A 17,252-nucleotide genomic window follows, 5' to 3' on the forward strand; every position below is an offset into this window, starting at 1 on the left:
AACCAAGTGGCTTCCATATGCACCTTGTAGGGTGTGACGTTCCAGTCCAGTTGATTCTCATTACAGATCTCTTGTCCTTCCCAAGAGCAGGAAGTGCTCTAGCGTTGACAACTTAATCAACTGCATAATGTATCAAGGCTTTGGAAATGACAGCTAGCAATAAAAAACTCAAACATGAGCACCCCTACAAAAACTAAAGGGGCCTAACAGTAGCAAATTAACCAGACTGCCCAATGAATTGGTTAGGATCCGGGATTAAACATAAACTTATTTTACTGGATGAAAATTCAAACATGGGGACTCACTTAAGGACCTTTGGCAAAATTGCATATGGAGACCTAATACATTTTCCAAACATCTTTTCAATTAAAAGCAAACAAAATCCCATGTATCTCAGTTCTGCAAAATGACCTCATTTCTTTCTCCCTTGCAAGTGTGAAATTAAACAGTAACTACATAATGAATATATTCCCATAACAAACTAGCTTTGCATCTTCTGGGCACCCAAGCCCATTCGTTGTACCACAGTGCTCTACTTCTTAAGTTAATAAGAGGAGACAAGTGGCAGAAACCACATGTGGTATTCATTGCTGGCATTCACTGCCATGTAAAGTGGAGGACAATTACTCTGGAACAGTAACTCCCCTGTACTTTTAAAAAGCAGGTGCATTGTGGCTCTGTGTTCATACTATAGCTCAAATGGATTATCTCAGAGAAAAAGCTGGGAATCTGAGCGTAAAAAGGATCAAAAGGGAAGATGTTTGAAAACGCACGGAGGCTCCTGGTTTGCTGATCTTACCTCCAGTTTTTGCATCTTCTGCTGGGCCCTCCTTCGCTTTCCCACTTTGTTTCTGCTTCACAGGTTCTTCGGCAGCGTAATGGCCCTTTCCATAGCCAGTCTCAGCATTAGTAGTGTAAGAATTGTGAACTTTAGCTAGGGAAGAAGGCAGTGCGCCAGCTTTGTTGTTGTTGTTGTTATGCCCAATAGCATGTCTGTCTTTCATTCTCTTCTTCAAGTGCTCTTGCATTTTGCCAGTTCTCTCCTCACGAGCAATATAATGCGTTCTTCCATGGGAACGGGATTCTGAAACACACCAGGGTCATAGTGTGCAACTAGTGTTTGAGACCCCTTGTTTACGTAACCAAATAAGGACCGAGGTTGACAGAAGGGACACTTTAACTTCTAGAATGGTTCTCAATTTGCTTCAATTTTGATTCCATGCTGGGATTACAGAGGGGAAATCTGTCTACAAGAACATCAAGATGCGACCTCACTTCTAAAAGGAAAGGCCTAAGGATAACAGGCAATACGGCCTCCATGTGCCTTAAAATTCTTACTATACATCTCAAAGAGATAAAAATATTTTTATAATTGTCCATCATGATTTTGTAGTGCCATATGGTGAAAAAAGAGTAGTACCAAGTATAGCTTTCAGCAAGGTACATAATCCATGGGAATTTTCACTTAAGACACACACAATCACATATAAACATTTTCACCACTTATGATTTATGTACAGCATGCAAGAATATTTGTTAAAGTCTTACCTCTTTCTTTACTTTTTTGAACAAGTATCCAAGATAAAAGGGACTGATTAAAATCAATTGAAACCATTTTCTATTATGAACAAGCAGTCTTACCATAGTCATGGTAAATGCGTGGCTGTGGCAGTGGTGGTGGTGGCGGTGGCGGCATTTGATGTTGGTGCATATACTGGGGTGGATGCAATTCTGATCCCGGAACTGGGGGATACATTGGATGAGGAGGGTGAGCAAGCATAGGAGGATGTGGATGCATGTAATGTTGCAGATGTGGAGGAGGATGCATGGGAGGGTGGTATTCAGCAGAATGTGGCAAAATTACAATTTTTCGAACTCCACTTTCTTCCACCACCTGAGAGAGAACACAGGATCATATTAGTATAACAGAATAATAGCATGCTTCCACATAATTTTTCTTATTCAACTCTAGATTTGTCATCTCATACACATAACCTGTATCTCTGAGAAACTTGGTTAATGAGAAGTATACTAACCTACAGGGACTTGCTCTCTTCCTTTTGAAAGTACAGGTGTCAAAGAAACAGATCTCAGGCCCACATTACAGTGTAGTACTTGACAAAAGACAACTCCTTAGTGAAAGCAAAATATACTACACAGTGACTTAATTGGAGATATTCCTAATTTGCCACGGAGAGGGTATGACTAAGTCATTAAGGCAGAATTGGGATGCTGGGAAACAGCAAGTTTTGTGAAATGAGCAATGCCCATTCAAGCAACCACAAAGCTTCTTTACTAGACGCCAGAGTCCTTGAGGGCAGGGGCTTCTTCGTTAGCTTTGCATTCCTCCCTCCACAGGACCTAGACACAATACTGTTTTATTAAGGAAAGAATAAGATAAAGATAATGCTTTCCAATTAGTCTGACAGCCAAAGAATACAGCCTTTTGATTGAGCTGTCTGCTTTAAAAAAATACAGCAGTAGTTTCTGGTAGCCAGTGGCTAAAGACGGGTTAAATTTCTTTTGGTTCCCTAAAATTGCACAGAATTAAAATAAATTAAAGCACTTTCCATTTCTGACAAATTAAATTTGCTACTAGAAAAATAAAGAAAACACTGTTTATGTTTACATTGCCATAAATCAAAAGTAATGGTTACATTATTACCAATAAACCTATCAAATCTGAAAAACTGGCTATAAATTCTTTTAGAAATAAGCTGAAAGGCAGTGCAGTGTAGTAGGTAGAGAGGGTTATGCCTATATATATATATGCCTATATGCCCTGGGTTCAAGTCCTACCTTTCATTCATTCTGGTCCTGTGACCAAGTCACTGAACTTGTTAGTGATCTAGGCCAGGGCTGTCAGAATCAAATGGAAATGGGGTGTTGGGGGGGGGGAATCTGGATATAAGGATCCCTGTGGCTGCATAATAGTGAATGTTATCTATGTCTTACTGTATTTTTATTGTGTTAAATGCTTCCCAATGATATTTTAATCTGGTTCCGGCTGACTTGGGATGTTAGGACCACAACTGAGCCTCCGTTTCAGGCAACTCTCAGTATAAGATGCTAAGTTGGTGTCCACTGGCCTTGGCAGAGGGACTTTACTCACCTGGCTATTCCCGGGGCTGCAATACCTTTCCCTCTCACTACAATCTTTTTATAGAATTTTTTCTCAGCCTCATCAAATTAGGTTTTTCTAATTAACTAGAAATGAAACTCTTTACTTCATAGGGAAGTTTTGACAACTATTATTAATAAGGTATGAATATGATTGTACCATCATGAAATTTCCAACAGCTACATATAGAAAGACCATTGATTTAGTTTTCCAAGTTCCTGTAAGACCCTCTGCTACAAGCATATTTAGCTTGTCTTTAAAGTAAAACAAAACTTATTAGCATTTCCTGTTCAACTAAACAGGAATTACAGGTATGGAAATTGTAGTTGCGCCAAAACAAAGTCTTAAATTCTTTATGACAATGAGAAAGTATGATGATCCCAGAGAAAGTTTAGTAAAAGGAAATGTGTCAAGTTCAGAGAATATTATGAAAGTGGTCAGAGACCTGCAGGACACTTCATATTATTAATGTAATTTTGGGCACACACACACACACACACACTATCCATATACACATCTGAAAATACTTTCAAGCTGTTTATATGTGTAATTTGTTCTAAATGTTTCAAGAAAATAATTTCCTCCAGCCATGTGGTAACACGGAGCAGAATCCAACAGCACTGCCTTGATTATCTCTTCCATTTCTGAATAAAAAGACCAAACATCACAAGACTAAATTCCTGGAGGACCCCCCCCCCCCAACCCTCTTCCATCCCCCACCCCATCTCTGCTGGCTCACATGCTACACACTGGCACTTTTCTGTTCCTCACTTGTAAGTAGGACTTCCAGTAGGAATATTCTCTCTACCACCAAAAAGCACAGGCCTTTGGGACACATGCGGCTTCCTATTGCTTTGCAAAGCTTACTGCAAGGAGCAAACTTGTGGAAACATTTCTAATCTGAACTCTAGTTCCCCAGTTTTCTGGTTTCTTCTTCCTGGCAGATCATATAAATGTCTACATCCAGCACTCTTAGCAGCAACCTAACCCCCATCACTATGAACCTCTTCTTTCACCTCCTTGTGCTTTCCTAGGGATTTTTAATCCCCTCAGACTTCATCTCTCTGATTCTACCGCTACTACGGCTAATGTTAGTAAAACTTTGAAAAAGCATTTAAATCAAAAAAATAGTTATCACCATAGATGAACAAGACCAAGTATCCAGTAATGCTTTAAACGAAGACTCCGAATATAAAATCAAATCTGATTTCAGACAGGAAACGTTACAGTGGAGAGATGAAAACAACAAAACATGCCCTTTAAAAAGTGTAATAAAAATACTGGCACGTGAAGTGTTAGGGAACTTGGACCGCCACCTTCAAGGGCACATGGTGATTTAGCTTTACTTTTTTTTCATGGTTAACCATTTAATTGGTCCCCCAACCCCCAAATGATATATTTCATTTAGAATTCTGGGGAAATTTTCCTCTGAAGCCCCTAAATATCTTCAGCATTGCTCAAACCAAATTTTCTAAGCAATGTCTGATACCATGTCCTGAAGGGAAGCAATACTGCACCTCTACTTAACTAGCCCATGTCTCGTTTTTCTTTTTCTTCACACTCCTAGATCTAGCACTGTTCTGATTAAGGCACTGAGTACCCTCCACTGAAAGACTGCTCAAATAATACTATGCTTACTGTTTTGCAATATGTTGACAAATGTTTTAGTGAAAAACTAATTGGTTTTCCCAAACTCATTCTAAGAATAGAAAGAATATTAAATATTTTACATAACTGCTTTTCGTTTACTTAAATTGAGATTATAAATTCTCCTTGAGGGCAAGGACTGGTGTTCATTACTGTATACTCCACTAAGGCCCACCACAGTGCCTTGGCATTTAGTATTTGTTGAATGAATGATCTCTAAAAATTCCCTGACAAAAAGTACCAAATAAAATTTTATGACATACCTGAGACATATAACCAGGAGGAACAAATATTGGTGGCATTGTGCCATTTAGGGACATCATAGGAACATGGGCTGGTCCTAAAGCAGGATGATTAAAAACGTTAATATCAAATCAACACAGGATCACATTATTACAATAACATACTTACACATGATTTTTCTTATTAAACTACCAACATACTACCTAAGTAAGTACAGGCTAGGATTGTGCTACCAAAAATATGGCACTTTGAGACAATGCTGTTATCTATAAAATCTTAAATTACTTTAAACCCTAGGTCTTTTCATTGCTAGCACCAGAGTCCACTTTATAACTTAATATGTTATTATATATAAATAGCATATTAATAAATAAGAGATCCAATGCTAATCATGTAAAAAGTGCCAGACTTCAACTGTACTTGCCCTTCTTTTACTAGTGGCAGTAAAATGCAAAAAACGCTGGACTTAGAGGAGTCAAAGCACTTGGCTGTGAGTCCAGATTCAGGACCTTGAGCCTGGACAAGTCACCTGAAGTTCTTTGTGCCTCAGTCTCATCTTTAAAATGGGAAGGGTAATACTTGTACTGTCTACCTCATAGGGCTGGTGGGAACAAATTCATAAACTTTACAAAGCCCTTTGAAAACTCAACTTTATTATTCTATTTTATTATGAAAAACATACACATTCCTATAATATATGTAAGAAAATGACTGATGAGACTAAAACATGCCATTATCCTGGTCTTTAACAGAAACAGGAGGTAAACTAACGTTTAGCCCTAAGATTATGAACTGTATTTTTGCTTTGAAATCTTAGAATAGTAACATACCTATAACAAAAATTTAAAAAGTTACCTAGAGTACTCATAATCCAAATAAAAAAGTCATATACATATGTATACATATACATTTCTGAGGTTTTTAGTGAAGTTGGGGTAGTGATATGGTATCCAAGAAAGCAAATGTGATTTTAGGTTCCATTAAGAGAGGCCAAGCATCCAGGAAGGAGGTCAGAGGCTCACTGCCTTCTGCCCTGGGCAGACCCCAGCTAGAATGCTAGGTTGGGTTGTGGGCACCACCTTCTAGGGAGGGCACCAATAAGCTGAAGGATTTTCAAAAGAAATAAAAAGAGTCCAGGATAGATAAAGAGCTCAAGTTCACAGTATATGGGGATCATTTGAAGGAACTGAGGCTGCTTAGCCTGGAGATGTGGGGGGAGGATGTGAACTTAAAAGCTGTCTTCAAATATCTGAAAGGTGGTCATTTAGAAGAGAGACTAGATTGGATTTGCTTGGCACCAACGAACAGGACTAGGAGCAATGAGCAGAGGTTATGGAGAGACCAATTTAGGCCGGAAATTAGGAAATGCTTCCCAACAAGGAGAGCTGTCTCAATGTGGAGAATGGACTGGCTATGGAAGAAGTTGGATCTCCCTCATGGAAGCCTTCAAGGAAAGACTGGATGATTACTTGTGGAAGGGTGGCAGAGGAAAAACTTTTGAATCTGACCTTGGAAATATGACTTCTGAACTATTTCATTTCAAGTGCCTTAAGGGCTTGGCATATAGTAGGTACTTAAAAAATCCTTACTGACTGACCTTAATCTATCAGAAGCTGCTGGCAAGATCTGCTAATAGTAATAAATCTCCAACTAAGGTATGTGTTAACCCAAGAATGATTAAACAGGTTTGATACAGCTACCCCAAACACCAGTGTTTCTAAAATCTTTTCATGCTCTTATATTCACTACATTTGGTGTCATTCAAATACCACACATCTGATTAAACCTTCACTTACCTTGGATACACTGAACATGTCCATCCTCAGTTCTAATGGTGAGTGTTTCTCCAGGATTGACCTGTACCAATATAAGCTACAAAAAAGAGCGATATAGTTAAGTGTGTTGTCCTTAATGACTAGAAGAGAGTCTATCTTTGTTTATTTTATGAGGGTCTCAGGATGGTCAAGGGGGGCCCACTGAGAGCAATCCAGATCTCTAGGGAAGAACAAACAGCTAGGTCAGTTAAATTAGTCCAAAGGAGAAATTAAATAGATCAATTCCTTTAAATACATACAGTTCCCTCTCCCCCCTTTTTCACTGCACCCCTCCAGCTAAAAACTGGAATTATAATAATTCACGATAAACACAGAAGAATTTCTCGTCAGAAAACAGGTGATGAAATGTATAAAGAGCAAACCTGAATTCATTTTTGGCTACAAGCCCCAGAATACTTGAAGAACAGTATAATGGAGACTATCTGGTCACTTTGCAGATTTCCTGTACTGGGCCAGTGGCTGTGACTAATGACCAGCAAAATGAACACTAACCATGCCCTTCTTACTAAACTGGTGCAGCTGGTGACCACAATAAATGAAGCTGGATGATTGTTTCAACAAAGCCTTCTTAACAAGCTGCTATCAAAGTTAAAAGTTGAATGGAGTCTCTCTGAATTTTGCTACACTTCCATTTGCTAAAACACATTTCATTGGGGTCTTTTGTCTTTAACTACAGAGTCCTTTCTCACCCACTCCCATTCCAATGGAAACTTCCCTTGTGACAATGAAAATCAGTTAAACAAAAGCATCCAATACAGAAAACCTTACCTGAAAATGTATACCATATCTTGTCCTAGTAGCCCCCCACCTTTCTGCTGTGAGGGAGATTTCATTTCATTGTAGATAGGAAGTGAGGGCCTGACATTCCAAGCATAAACTTGGATTTCTCTGGAATGGTCATGAGCCCAGTGGCATTACACTCAAATAGAAATGGGGGCCATTAATCTGTACATAAGGAGTCCTGCAGGCTGCATATTGACTTAGTTTTTAAATATAATATGTGCTTTATTGTGTTTTTATTGATTTTGTTAAGCATTTCCCAACAACATTAGCATCTGATTTGGGCAGCACTGTGGACTGCATGTTTTACAGCTATGTTGCAGACCATAAGAAAATGTTAGTATGGCAATGGATTCTTAAAGTTTAATTCATCATTTACTCGAACCAACAAAAGTGAATCTGAGGTATTTTGTTTTTTAAAATTATTATAATTGTAAGGTACCAGTAGTTAAAATCACTGCTGTTCAAAATGGCTCTTTAAACATAAAAAAAATTTAAACTTAACGACTATGAAACTGTCTGAAGGAGTCAATCGGCTATGTTTCTGTACATAGGTAGCATAGTGTTTAGAGCCTTGAACTTAGAATCAATTCCTGCATCAGACACTTCCCCAATTCGTGACCCTGGGCAAGTCAGTTAATCTCTTGGAATCTCAGTTCCTCATCTGTAAAATGAGGGTAAGAACACCTACCTTCCAGAGTTGTTATAAGCATCTAATGGAATACCATATGAAACACGCTTTGTAAACCTTAAGCAGCTATATAAATGTTTGCTATTATTGTATCCATGATGTCAGAAGTTAAGGCAACTTAAAATTTCAAGAATGAACATGAATATCATCACTTCTGATGTGATCGTGGAACTCTACAATAGAGGCCACATCCATTCTGATAACACCTTTGATCTAGGATGATGACAGAAGGAATCATCCATGCAGGAAGGATCGATTCTTCATACCGAGTGAGACTGCTTCCACTTATGAATAAAGCTCAATCTACTTGAGTCCCCAAAAGAACGAATCAAGTATAGTAGAAAGAGTTAGGAGATACAGATTCTGGCTGTGTGCTTAGCTACATGATTTTGTTGAGGACATTTCACTCCTCTGGGCTCCAACTTTCTCATCTATAAAATAAAAAGATTGGGACTAGGTGATTTCCAATGTCCCTTTCACCTCCAATTCTAGGACTTCCATCTTTGGCCAAGTATAAGAGGGTGACCATCTTACCAGTCAACATAGTTAATTTTAGTACTATTTGGGTGATGGAGGGCATTGGGATAAGAGAAGTTATTCCCCTATCATTTATTCAAAGCAAAATTTCTTCTAGACAAGTACAAGTTGGTTTTAGAAGTCAACTTGACACTTAAAGAGCTGTTTTATAAACATTTAGACTTCAGAGGACTGCACTACCGTTCCACGAATGAACCTATTGTTTAGACAACAAAAAACTTCCCTGATAAACCATCCTTTTAATACATCTTTATTTTATAAGTATAAAATTTATTTTCAATAAAATTACCTACTTTGTCAGCTATTCAAGATACTACAATGCCCAGGCAATTTTATAGAAGAGGCATTGTAAAATAATGGACAGTGTTTACTCATTTATAAAGCAAAGGGAGTGGATCAGATGACCTATGAGGTCCCTTCTAGCTCTAAATCTATGAATGGCCCATGTTGGGTCAAGAACTGGAATCCCATCTAGATAACTAGTACAAATATTACCCAAACACATCTCTTTCTCTAAGGGCTTTTGTTAAGCTTATTACAAAGAATAAATTTTTTAAATTTTATTTTTATTTTATCGTTTTTTTTATGGCATAGTGATATTCCATTATATCCACAAATGATTAATCCATTCCCTAACTGACAGGCACCTACTTTGTTTTTAGTTCTTTGCTACATCAAAAATGTGCTGCTACAAATACTGTGGTATAGACGAAGCCTTTTTCTCTGCCTCTGACCTCTTTATATGCTTAGTGGGATCTGAGTCAAAATGTATGGACATTCTAGTCACTTTTTTTTCTCAAGCAATTCTAAATTGCTTTCTAGAATGGCTGGATCAATTCATAGTTCCACCAGCACTGTGTCTGTCTTTTCACAGGCCTTCCAACGTTGCCCAATTCCATAGTTTATAATCTTTGCCTGTTTTCTGAGTATGAGGTGAGATCTTAAAGAGTTGTTTTAATTTGCATTTATTAGTAGTCATTTGGAGCAGTCTTGCATACAGTGAATAGTGTGGAAATCTTCTTTTGAGAAGTTTGTTCATATTTTCATTTATCCAATGAGTAACAGCTTCTTTTTGGTTTCCTATATGTTGGATATCAGACCCTTATCAGTGTTAGCAAAATGTAAAACTATATACATATATGTGAATATCACATATACATACACACATACTTCCTATGAATATCATCATTTGTAAATCAACACTTTCTGACATTTTGGAGAATGTCCAAAATTGGTACCCACTGGGGCACCAAAACTTTTTATATATTTAGACAAAGTTACACACAAGCAGATGGAAGCCAAGAGATGTCTTTGAAAATTAGTGTGGATGATGATAAGCACTGATAAAGAAATGGTGATTACACTTTTGGTAATGATGACTTAAGAAGAACAAAAGACAGGAGCTAATTTCTGGGACACACAGCGCCAAAGAAAGGGTTTTGACTCCACATATCTGCATAAATTTTATGGAATAACAGTTGTGCTAGTCTTGAAAATAACCAAATACCACCTATTCTCACCTGTTGCATGCTGTCCCCATTTACCATATGAGGTGGAAGAGGCATGTCATTCATTACTGGTGTAGGTTCTAAAGCAGGAACCTGTTCAGCCATAATACATAAAGGGACTGTTTCTTACATTGATTAGCCTGTAAGAAGAAATGAAGCCTTAGGTTAATTAAATGAAGCCCATATTTCTTTCCTAACAAGTCACTTTTCAAAATGCTCAAGAAAGTAGAAGTCTTTAAGTCATTTGCTTTCCATAAAAGTTTTATTAAAATTGCTTTTATAACAACACACTTTTTATAGAGGCAGCTAGGTGGTGCTTCAGTGGCTAGAGTGCTAGGCTTGGAGTCAGGAAGACTCATCTTCCTGAGTTCAAATTTGGCCTCAGACACCTCCTAGCCGTGTGACTCTGGGCAAGTCACTTTACCCTGTTCATCTCTGTTTCCTCATCTGTAAAATGAGCTGGAGAAGGAAATGGCAAAGTGCTCCAGTATTTTTGCCAAGAAAAACCCAAACGGGGTAACAAAGAGTCGGACACAACTGAAAAACATCTGAATGACAATATAAAATTTGAGCCTCACAACCACCCTGTGAGCTAGGTACACATACATTGTTATTGGAAATCAATTACTCCAACATTAAGCACCTACTGTGTATGAGGAGGCACAGTGCTAAGTGCTGGAGAAGAAAAGACAAAAGTGAAAACAGTCGCCATTTCCAAAGAGCTGACATTCTACTGGGGGATACAACATGTATACATATGGGTATATATACAATACACACAAAAGGGATACAAAGTTATTTTGAGAGCGGGAAGGGGGGGTGCCTTGGTAGTGTTGGAAATCAGGGAAAATTTCATTAAGAACGTCACACTTAAAACTGTGTTTTGAAGGAACCCAGGGACTCCAAGGGGGCACAGGCAAGGAGTATATTCTAAGCATGGGGGACAAGTGCAAAGGCGGGGAGATGGAGCAGGCTGGTACAGTGGGAATGTAGTGTTGAGAGGGAAGTAAAGTACAATGAGACTGGAATGGTGGGAAGGGGCCAAGTTGTAAAGACCTTTAAATGTCAAGCAGAGGCAACAGAGAGCCACTGGAGTTTGTTGCTTTGGTGGCTGAGTACAGGATGAACTGGAATGGGTGAAGACTTGGCAGAGACACCCACCAGTAGGCTACTGCAAGAATCAAAGTGAGAGCAGATGAGGGTCTGAACTAAGGTGAGTGGTGGCTATGTAAAAGAAGAGGAAGGGAGGTGCATGTGGGATAAGCTGGAGAAAGAAATGACCAGATCTGGCAACTGATTGGATATACGGAGTGAGGCAGAATGAGGAGTCAAGAGTGAGATGTTGCCAGGTTACCCCTATTTTACAGGTGAGGAAACTGACTTAGAGAGGACGTGTGACTTGCCCATGGTTATGCAACTACAAAGCATCAGAGGTGAAATCTGAACTCGGGTTTCCCTCCCCCCAAATCCAGCACTCTACTCCGCCATCTTGGCTCCGCCCCCCAAATCCAGCACTCTAGCCCTTATCCCACACCTCACAGATGAAAGGGCAGTACTGAAGGTGCAATCACAGAGTTTGGTTCTTCTCATATACTCATGAGAAGCGGCAGCAAACGCGGCTCCATTTCCAAGAGGGATGGACAGTTGAACAGCAAATCAAAGTTAAAGAAGATAGATCCAAGTAGGTGATTCCCAAGAATAGTACATTTCAAAGTCCATTGGGTAAGATCTACAATGTGTGAAGGACCTAGTGCTTTTGATAAATGTTTCATAGTGCCCTGGCCAGAAAAAGAAGCCAGCTTTCTAGCTCTAAGGCTATTCATTAAATCAAACAGCATCAACTAAACTAGAATTTACATCAGGGCACTAGAAGTTTCCTCATCTACCCAAAGGAGTATAAAATAATACCTGCTTTGCTCACCTTACAGGATTGGTATAAAAATATAATGAAATAAGTAAAATGGAAAATACCTGGAAAATGTAACATGCCACACAATACAGAACAGTTCCTATTACTGTGAGCCAGTTAGTCTTTCCCTTTTCACACCAGATAAAATGTACCTCTCCTACATATGAACACCATATAAAAAACTACCATCCCATTCCTGAAAAAAGGTGCCAACTTAGACCAGCCAACATTGATGTCTATCAATTTCCCAAACTGCGTAAGAAAAAACTGAAAAACGACTTTGAAATTCACCAACTACACTCTTAGACTATTAACAACAGAGAAACCACAAATAAATACAATATTGCTCACATTGTACAAGGGTGACAAACAGAATCCTATGGCAGAATAGAACAGCATAAACACAGAATAGAACTTTGTTCCCTTTCCCCATCAACCCCTAAAAACCATCCCTCCTTTACCCTTTAAAGGAGCTGGTAACAGCATGGACTTGCCATTTGTTGCATTCACTTTCAAGCACTGTACATTGGATTGGAGATTTGCCGTCTAGAGCCCGTGAAGGGCTTAGAGCTTTGTTATAACTACCTTCCTCATTGATGATGCAATAATACACCTCAGGCTGTCTCCTGGCAACCGCTCTGTGCCCAAAGCTTCCAGTGCCATACAAGATGAAGATTTCAAATGGCTAAGACAGCTATAATAATAACCACAATAATCTGGGGCCCAGCTGAATTGGAGCATAAAGCTTAATGATAATAGAAGCTAAAATGCACTACAATTAAAAGGCTTTAAGTCAGCTGTGGAGATCAGATCCAAAATTTTACCGTTTCACACACAGACAAGATTTTTAGCAGGCCCATCAATCTCAGCAGTTACATTATGTTTATTGCCATCAACTGTGATACATGATCTGTAAAAGCATGATACTACCAGTCACAAACATGGGCTAGCCTAGTCCCCGTGGCCATCTGGCCAGGTGCGTACTGTTTGCAGCCCTGCTTTATCATCTGTGTTTCTTCCAGCCCAGACTCTGCCAGCTCTCCAGCTACAAAGCAGCTAAATGGCTGCTGGTCTTAGTCCAAGTGTTAGACAGTAGTTCATTACACACTGCAGCTTCCTACTCGAAGCATCCAAGCTTGTTTAACAGGGTCTTTCCTTCTTAGGCTCAGCTGCAAAACAGGTCCAGAGAGACAATGAATGATCTTTGCTGCACTCAACAAACACTGTAAAGACCCAACCCTGCAGATGCAACTGTCCAGTCTAGTTCACTGTCCAATGCATTCTACTCAGAGACTTCTAGGTTGTTAGAGATGATTTATTCTGACCCCCTCGGTTGCTTGTTATACCACCTCTCTTGATCTCCACAGCATTCAGGGAAAGTAGTCATTATAAACATTTTACAACTTAGGAGAGGAGTAGTTAAAACAGCTAAGCTTACTATCTCCTTTATTTTTTTGCTCACCGTAGGCAAATAGACAAAGATCTGGTTATACATGTGTCTCGTAACAGTAGGTGTATCACACTAAACCGAAGATGTTACAAAAAAATCACCACCACCACCATTGCTATGCTTATCCTTCTACTTTTCAGGGGCTTTCACATTTGTATCCCCAGGATCAAAGTTCCCATGTAAGTGGGTGACTTAGATGCTTGCAGATTGGCTGAATCTCTCTAAAAAACATTCCCTAAGAATGTATAGATGAGACCTAAAGCTAATATCCCTTAAGTCAAGTTTTTATACAAATGCTAAACATTGCACTTGCCAAAACTGCACACCAAGTCAGAAAAACACATACCTCGTATAAAATACGTTACTATTTATTTGCTTTTGGTTAACAACAGATGAAACTGCATAAATTATTTAATCATTCTTGATTACTCCAGTAAGTTATTTGCATTTGAATGTCAGGCCATGTCATCCAATTTACCATTCTCTGAATTACCACAGCATATAAAATATATTCATATCAGATGACATATAATTATCCCTACTAAAAATACCTGTACTATAGTGCTGCCAGTCGCAATGCTAAAATTAAATTATGCTGGAAGTGATGAGTCTAAACCCCCTATTTTTAGTGACTTATAGATAGGCCTTAAAAATCTTCTCTTCCAGGAATGTGACATACCACACCTCAGTTCAGGAACCTAAACTTAAGTCTTATAAAAGAAATGAAGTGCTTAAGACAAAAATTAAATTAATTAGAGTGGGGGGAAACCCCTTCAGGAATTTTAACTATATTTAGTTGAAGGCATTCAAATGTAGTACGCTTCTCTATTAATATTATGCCACCTACAGTTCTAAACATGAACACATCTAACACACTTTGTTCATCGCTGATAACTTTAGGTTTTCTCCTACTGCTCTTGCAGGTTACGTGAAGTTCAAGCTGCAGTTATTTTTATTTCATGTAAAACAAGTACTGTTCACATACACATGCATTTCCTGAGAGCTCCTATGCCCACAACAGTACCTGAAAAGGTATCCTGAAGAAGACTGGATATGGAGAACTTTTGTTATGGATTGACAAAGAAGAGAGTAAATTTGTTTTAGGTAACCCAAATCCTCACTCATAAATGACTTTGGGTAGGTAATAGCACCTATAGGCAAAGTAGGGTGTTACAGCTGAGCCCTGGCAGCACAAATTCCTAGAGAGCTGGGAGTTAGTAGTTCCCCAGTAAGAGAAAATTATGCTTTGCGGGGGGGGGGGCATCATGGTGGACAACGACAGAGGAAGGGTCCTTGAATTATGAAAGGGCTGCAAAGGAAAAGCGAACCATTGGACAGATTCTACAATTACCTATGGGTCCGAAGTGCTGAGATACAATGATCTCCAGGTGTGTTGCAGTCCATCCTCCTCCATATTTCTCCTTTCTTGTTCTCCTCTGTCCCCCCACCCCCGACTTACTTCATCTTTAAAATAAGAGGGTTGGATTCTTTGACCTCTGTGGTCTCTTCTAGCTCTGAAACAATAATCCTATGCTGTCCCTCATCTGAAGTCTGAGTTTTTCACTCACGCCTCTTTTATAGTAGTTACCAGTGTCTTTCATCATAATTTTTTATCTCTCTCTCTCTCTCTATATATATACATAAGTGTATATGTATGTGTATATATATACACACATAAGTGTATATAAAATTATTAATAATTTTCTCTCATGTGAGAATCTAAGATCTCCAAGGGTGAGGACTGTGTCTTATTCATCTTTGTTCTGATCACAGATGATAAAAAGGCATGGATAGGTTGCGATTTGCACCAGTGGAGGGAGGGCTAATATAAGTAAAATCCATTAAAATATTGAAGGCCTACCTATAGCAAAATCCAATTAAAAATGCACCCGTATTTCTTAAATTTGTAGAGGGTACATCAGCTGATCACCCAACTAAAAATGTGGATAAGGATATCCTTAACTTAGAAAAAAAATATATAAACACATCAGGAGATTGAAATTTCAAGTTAAATACTGAGAAAGTCCTGTCAGAGGCTCAGCTCCATTTGATTCTAGATCTAAAAACTGGCACAAAACCCCCACTTTACATGTCACACTTACATACCTCTAGTTGCCAAGATTCAGATCACTCACTCCAGGAATTCCATAAGTGATTCATGAACCACATATAGAAACTCCTCAATATAGTACAACATTTCTGGGATGGAAAGTGTCAGCCAAATTATTCACATAACTTTACATGAGAAAATGTTGGCTCAGAGTCACAGAGCAAATCTCAATTTTTCGAGAAGGTAGAAATATGAACCACCAATATGGTAGAAATGAATACTTTCAAGAGTTCTCTGAAAATTACTTGGCAACCTAAAAGAAGATCTAAGCATTTTGAAAGAATCAGAATGCGAAGGGTGTCTTTACCTAGCTCTGAGGATCTCCAAGGGTGATAAGCATCATCCATTAATTATGACATTAACTCATTTACATAATTCTGAAAAGACTAAGCATGTTTTATAGCCATTTTCAATCTGTCCCAAACTAGATTTTCTATGTATGGCAGCTCACATTAATGTGTGATTTTTTTTTTGGCAATGCTACCTCGTATAACTAAAGATTCCACAACTGTTACCCTAAAAAAAAATCAGGAAGTGATTTGACATGCACTTTATGCTGGATTATCACTGAACAGATGCTAGCCATTTCTTATGGAAAGGTTTTCAAATTTTCCATTTATACTGTTTCACACTTTTCCCCCATATCTATTAAGCATTATCAATACTTTTTCATTCTCCACACATGACTCTGGCCCTTTTCTGATTGCCTTAATCCTGCTAAAATCTGGGGAAATTACACTGTATTTAAGGTCCTGTGTGGCTGTGGGCTTGGCTGTATTCAGTAGCAAGTATGATTTTGTTTAAAAGTAGCAAGAAGTCTTATTCATGCTGACAATGACAGGTAAATTAATTGCCAAGTTGATAAATAAATAAGGTTCTCCAAAACATTACAGGTATACAATGAGTATTGTTTCACAGTAATATCCTTAAATTAAGTCAGATAGGGCCCATACGTCCCCTGCCGTAACACTGCTTGGCTGATTATGCAGTTAGGACATCGTTCATGTGGAGCTGTCCTCTCAACGTTTCACCCAACATCACGTTTTTCAAAGAATCAATTTGCTGCTAGAACAGCATGCCAATAGTACTTACGCAAGGCTAGCTCCAACAGGTCTCTACCACTTCAAAATGGTACAATGAGAACAAAGCAGAAAGGACCCTGGTATTCTTGGCAAACTGGTTCAGGCATAAGACCTTCTGGGATTATTTTGAAAAGTGCCTAGAATCCCTCTGACTTTAAGCAAATCTCCAAGAACAGATTCAGTTTCTGCCTCATATAACTCACATCTCCTTAGCACTTTGAAAACTTGAAACTCCTTTTCTCACAATGATTCTGTGAAGCAGGTAGTACAAACATTATCCTCATTCTACAGATGAAGGAAGTGAAGCCCTGACAAACGAAATGACTTGTTCCTTGTGCA

At 38.7% G+C, this 17,252-nt stretch overlaps 1 protein-coding gene across 8 annotated transcripts in view; it reads right to left on the reverse strand.

Annotated features, from left to right (window-relative positions):
• Nucleotides 1-17,252, reverse strand: part of LOC138141712 (fibronectin type-III domain-containing protein 3A-like) — an 84,032-nt gene that overhangs the window by 46,798 nt on the left and 19,982 nt on the right. For 7 of the 8 annotated variants that reach the window (XM_069062508.1, XM_069062513.1, XM_069062507.1 and 4 more), the window contains exons 2-6: nt 10,375-10,502; nt 6,808-6,883; nt 5,032-5,108; nt 1,642-1,894; nt 800-1,084 (exon numbers count right to left, since the gene is read on the reverse strand). In XM_069062508.1, coding sequence (XP_068918609.1) covers nt 800-1,084; nt 1,642-1,894; nt 5,032-5,108; nt 6,808-6,883; nt 10,375-10,467 — 784 coding nt within the window. In that variant the 5' untranslated portion in view covers nt 10,468-10,502. The remainder of the gene's footprint in view (nt 1-799; nt 1,085-1,641; nt 1,895-5,031; nt 5,109-6,807; nt 6,884-10,374; nt 10,503-17,252) is intronic. The other variant, XM_069062514.1, reaches the window with a different exon arrangement.

Source organism: Petaurus breviceps, unplaced genomic scaffold, assembly GCF_028583685.1.
Source record: "Petaurus breviceps papuanus isolate PSGF00001 unplaced genomic scaffold, PetGlider_PUasm1.0 90459, whole genome shotgun sequence".
Lineage (NCBI taxonomy): Eukaryota > Metazoa > Chordata > Mammalia > Diprotodontia > Petauridae > Petaurus > Petaurus breviceps.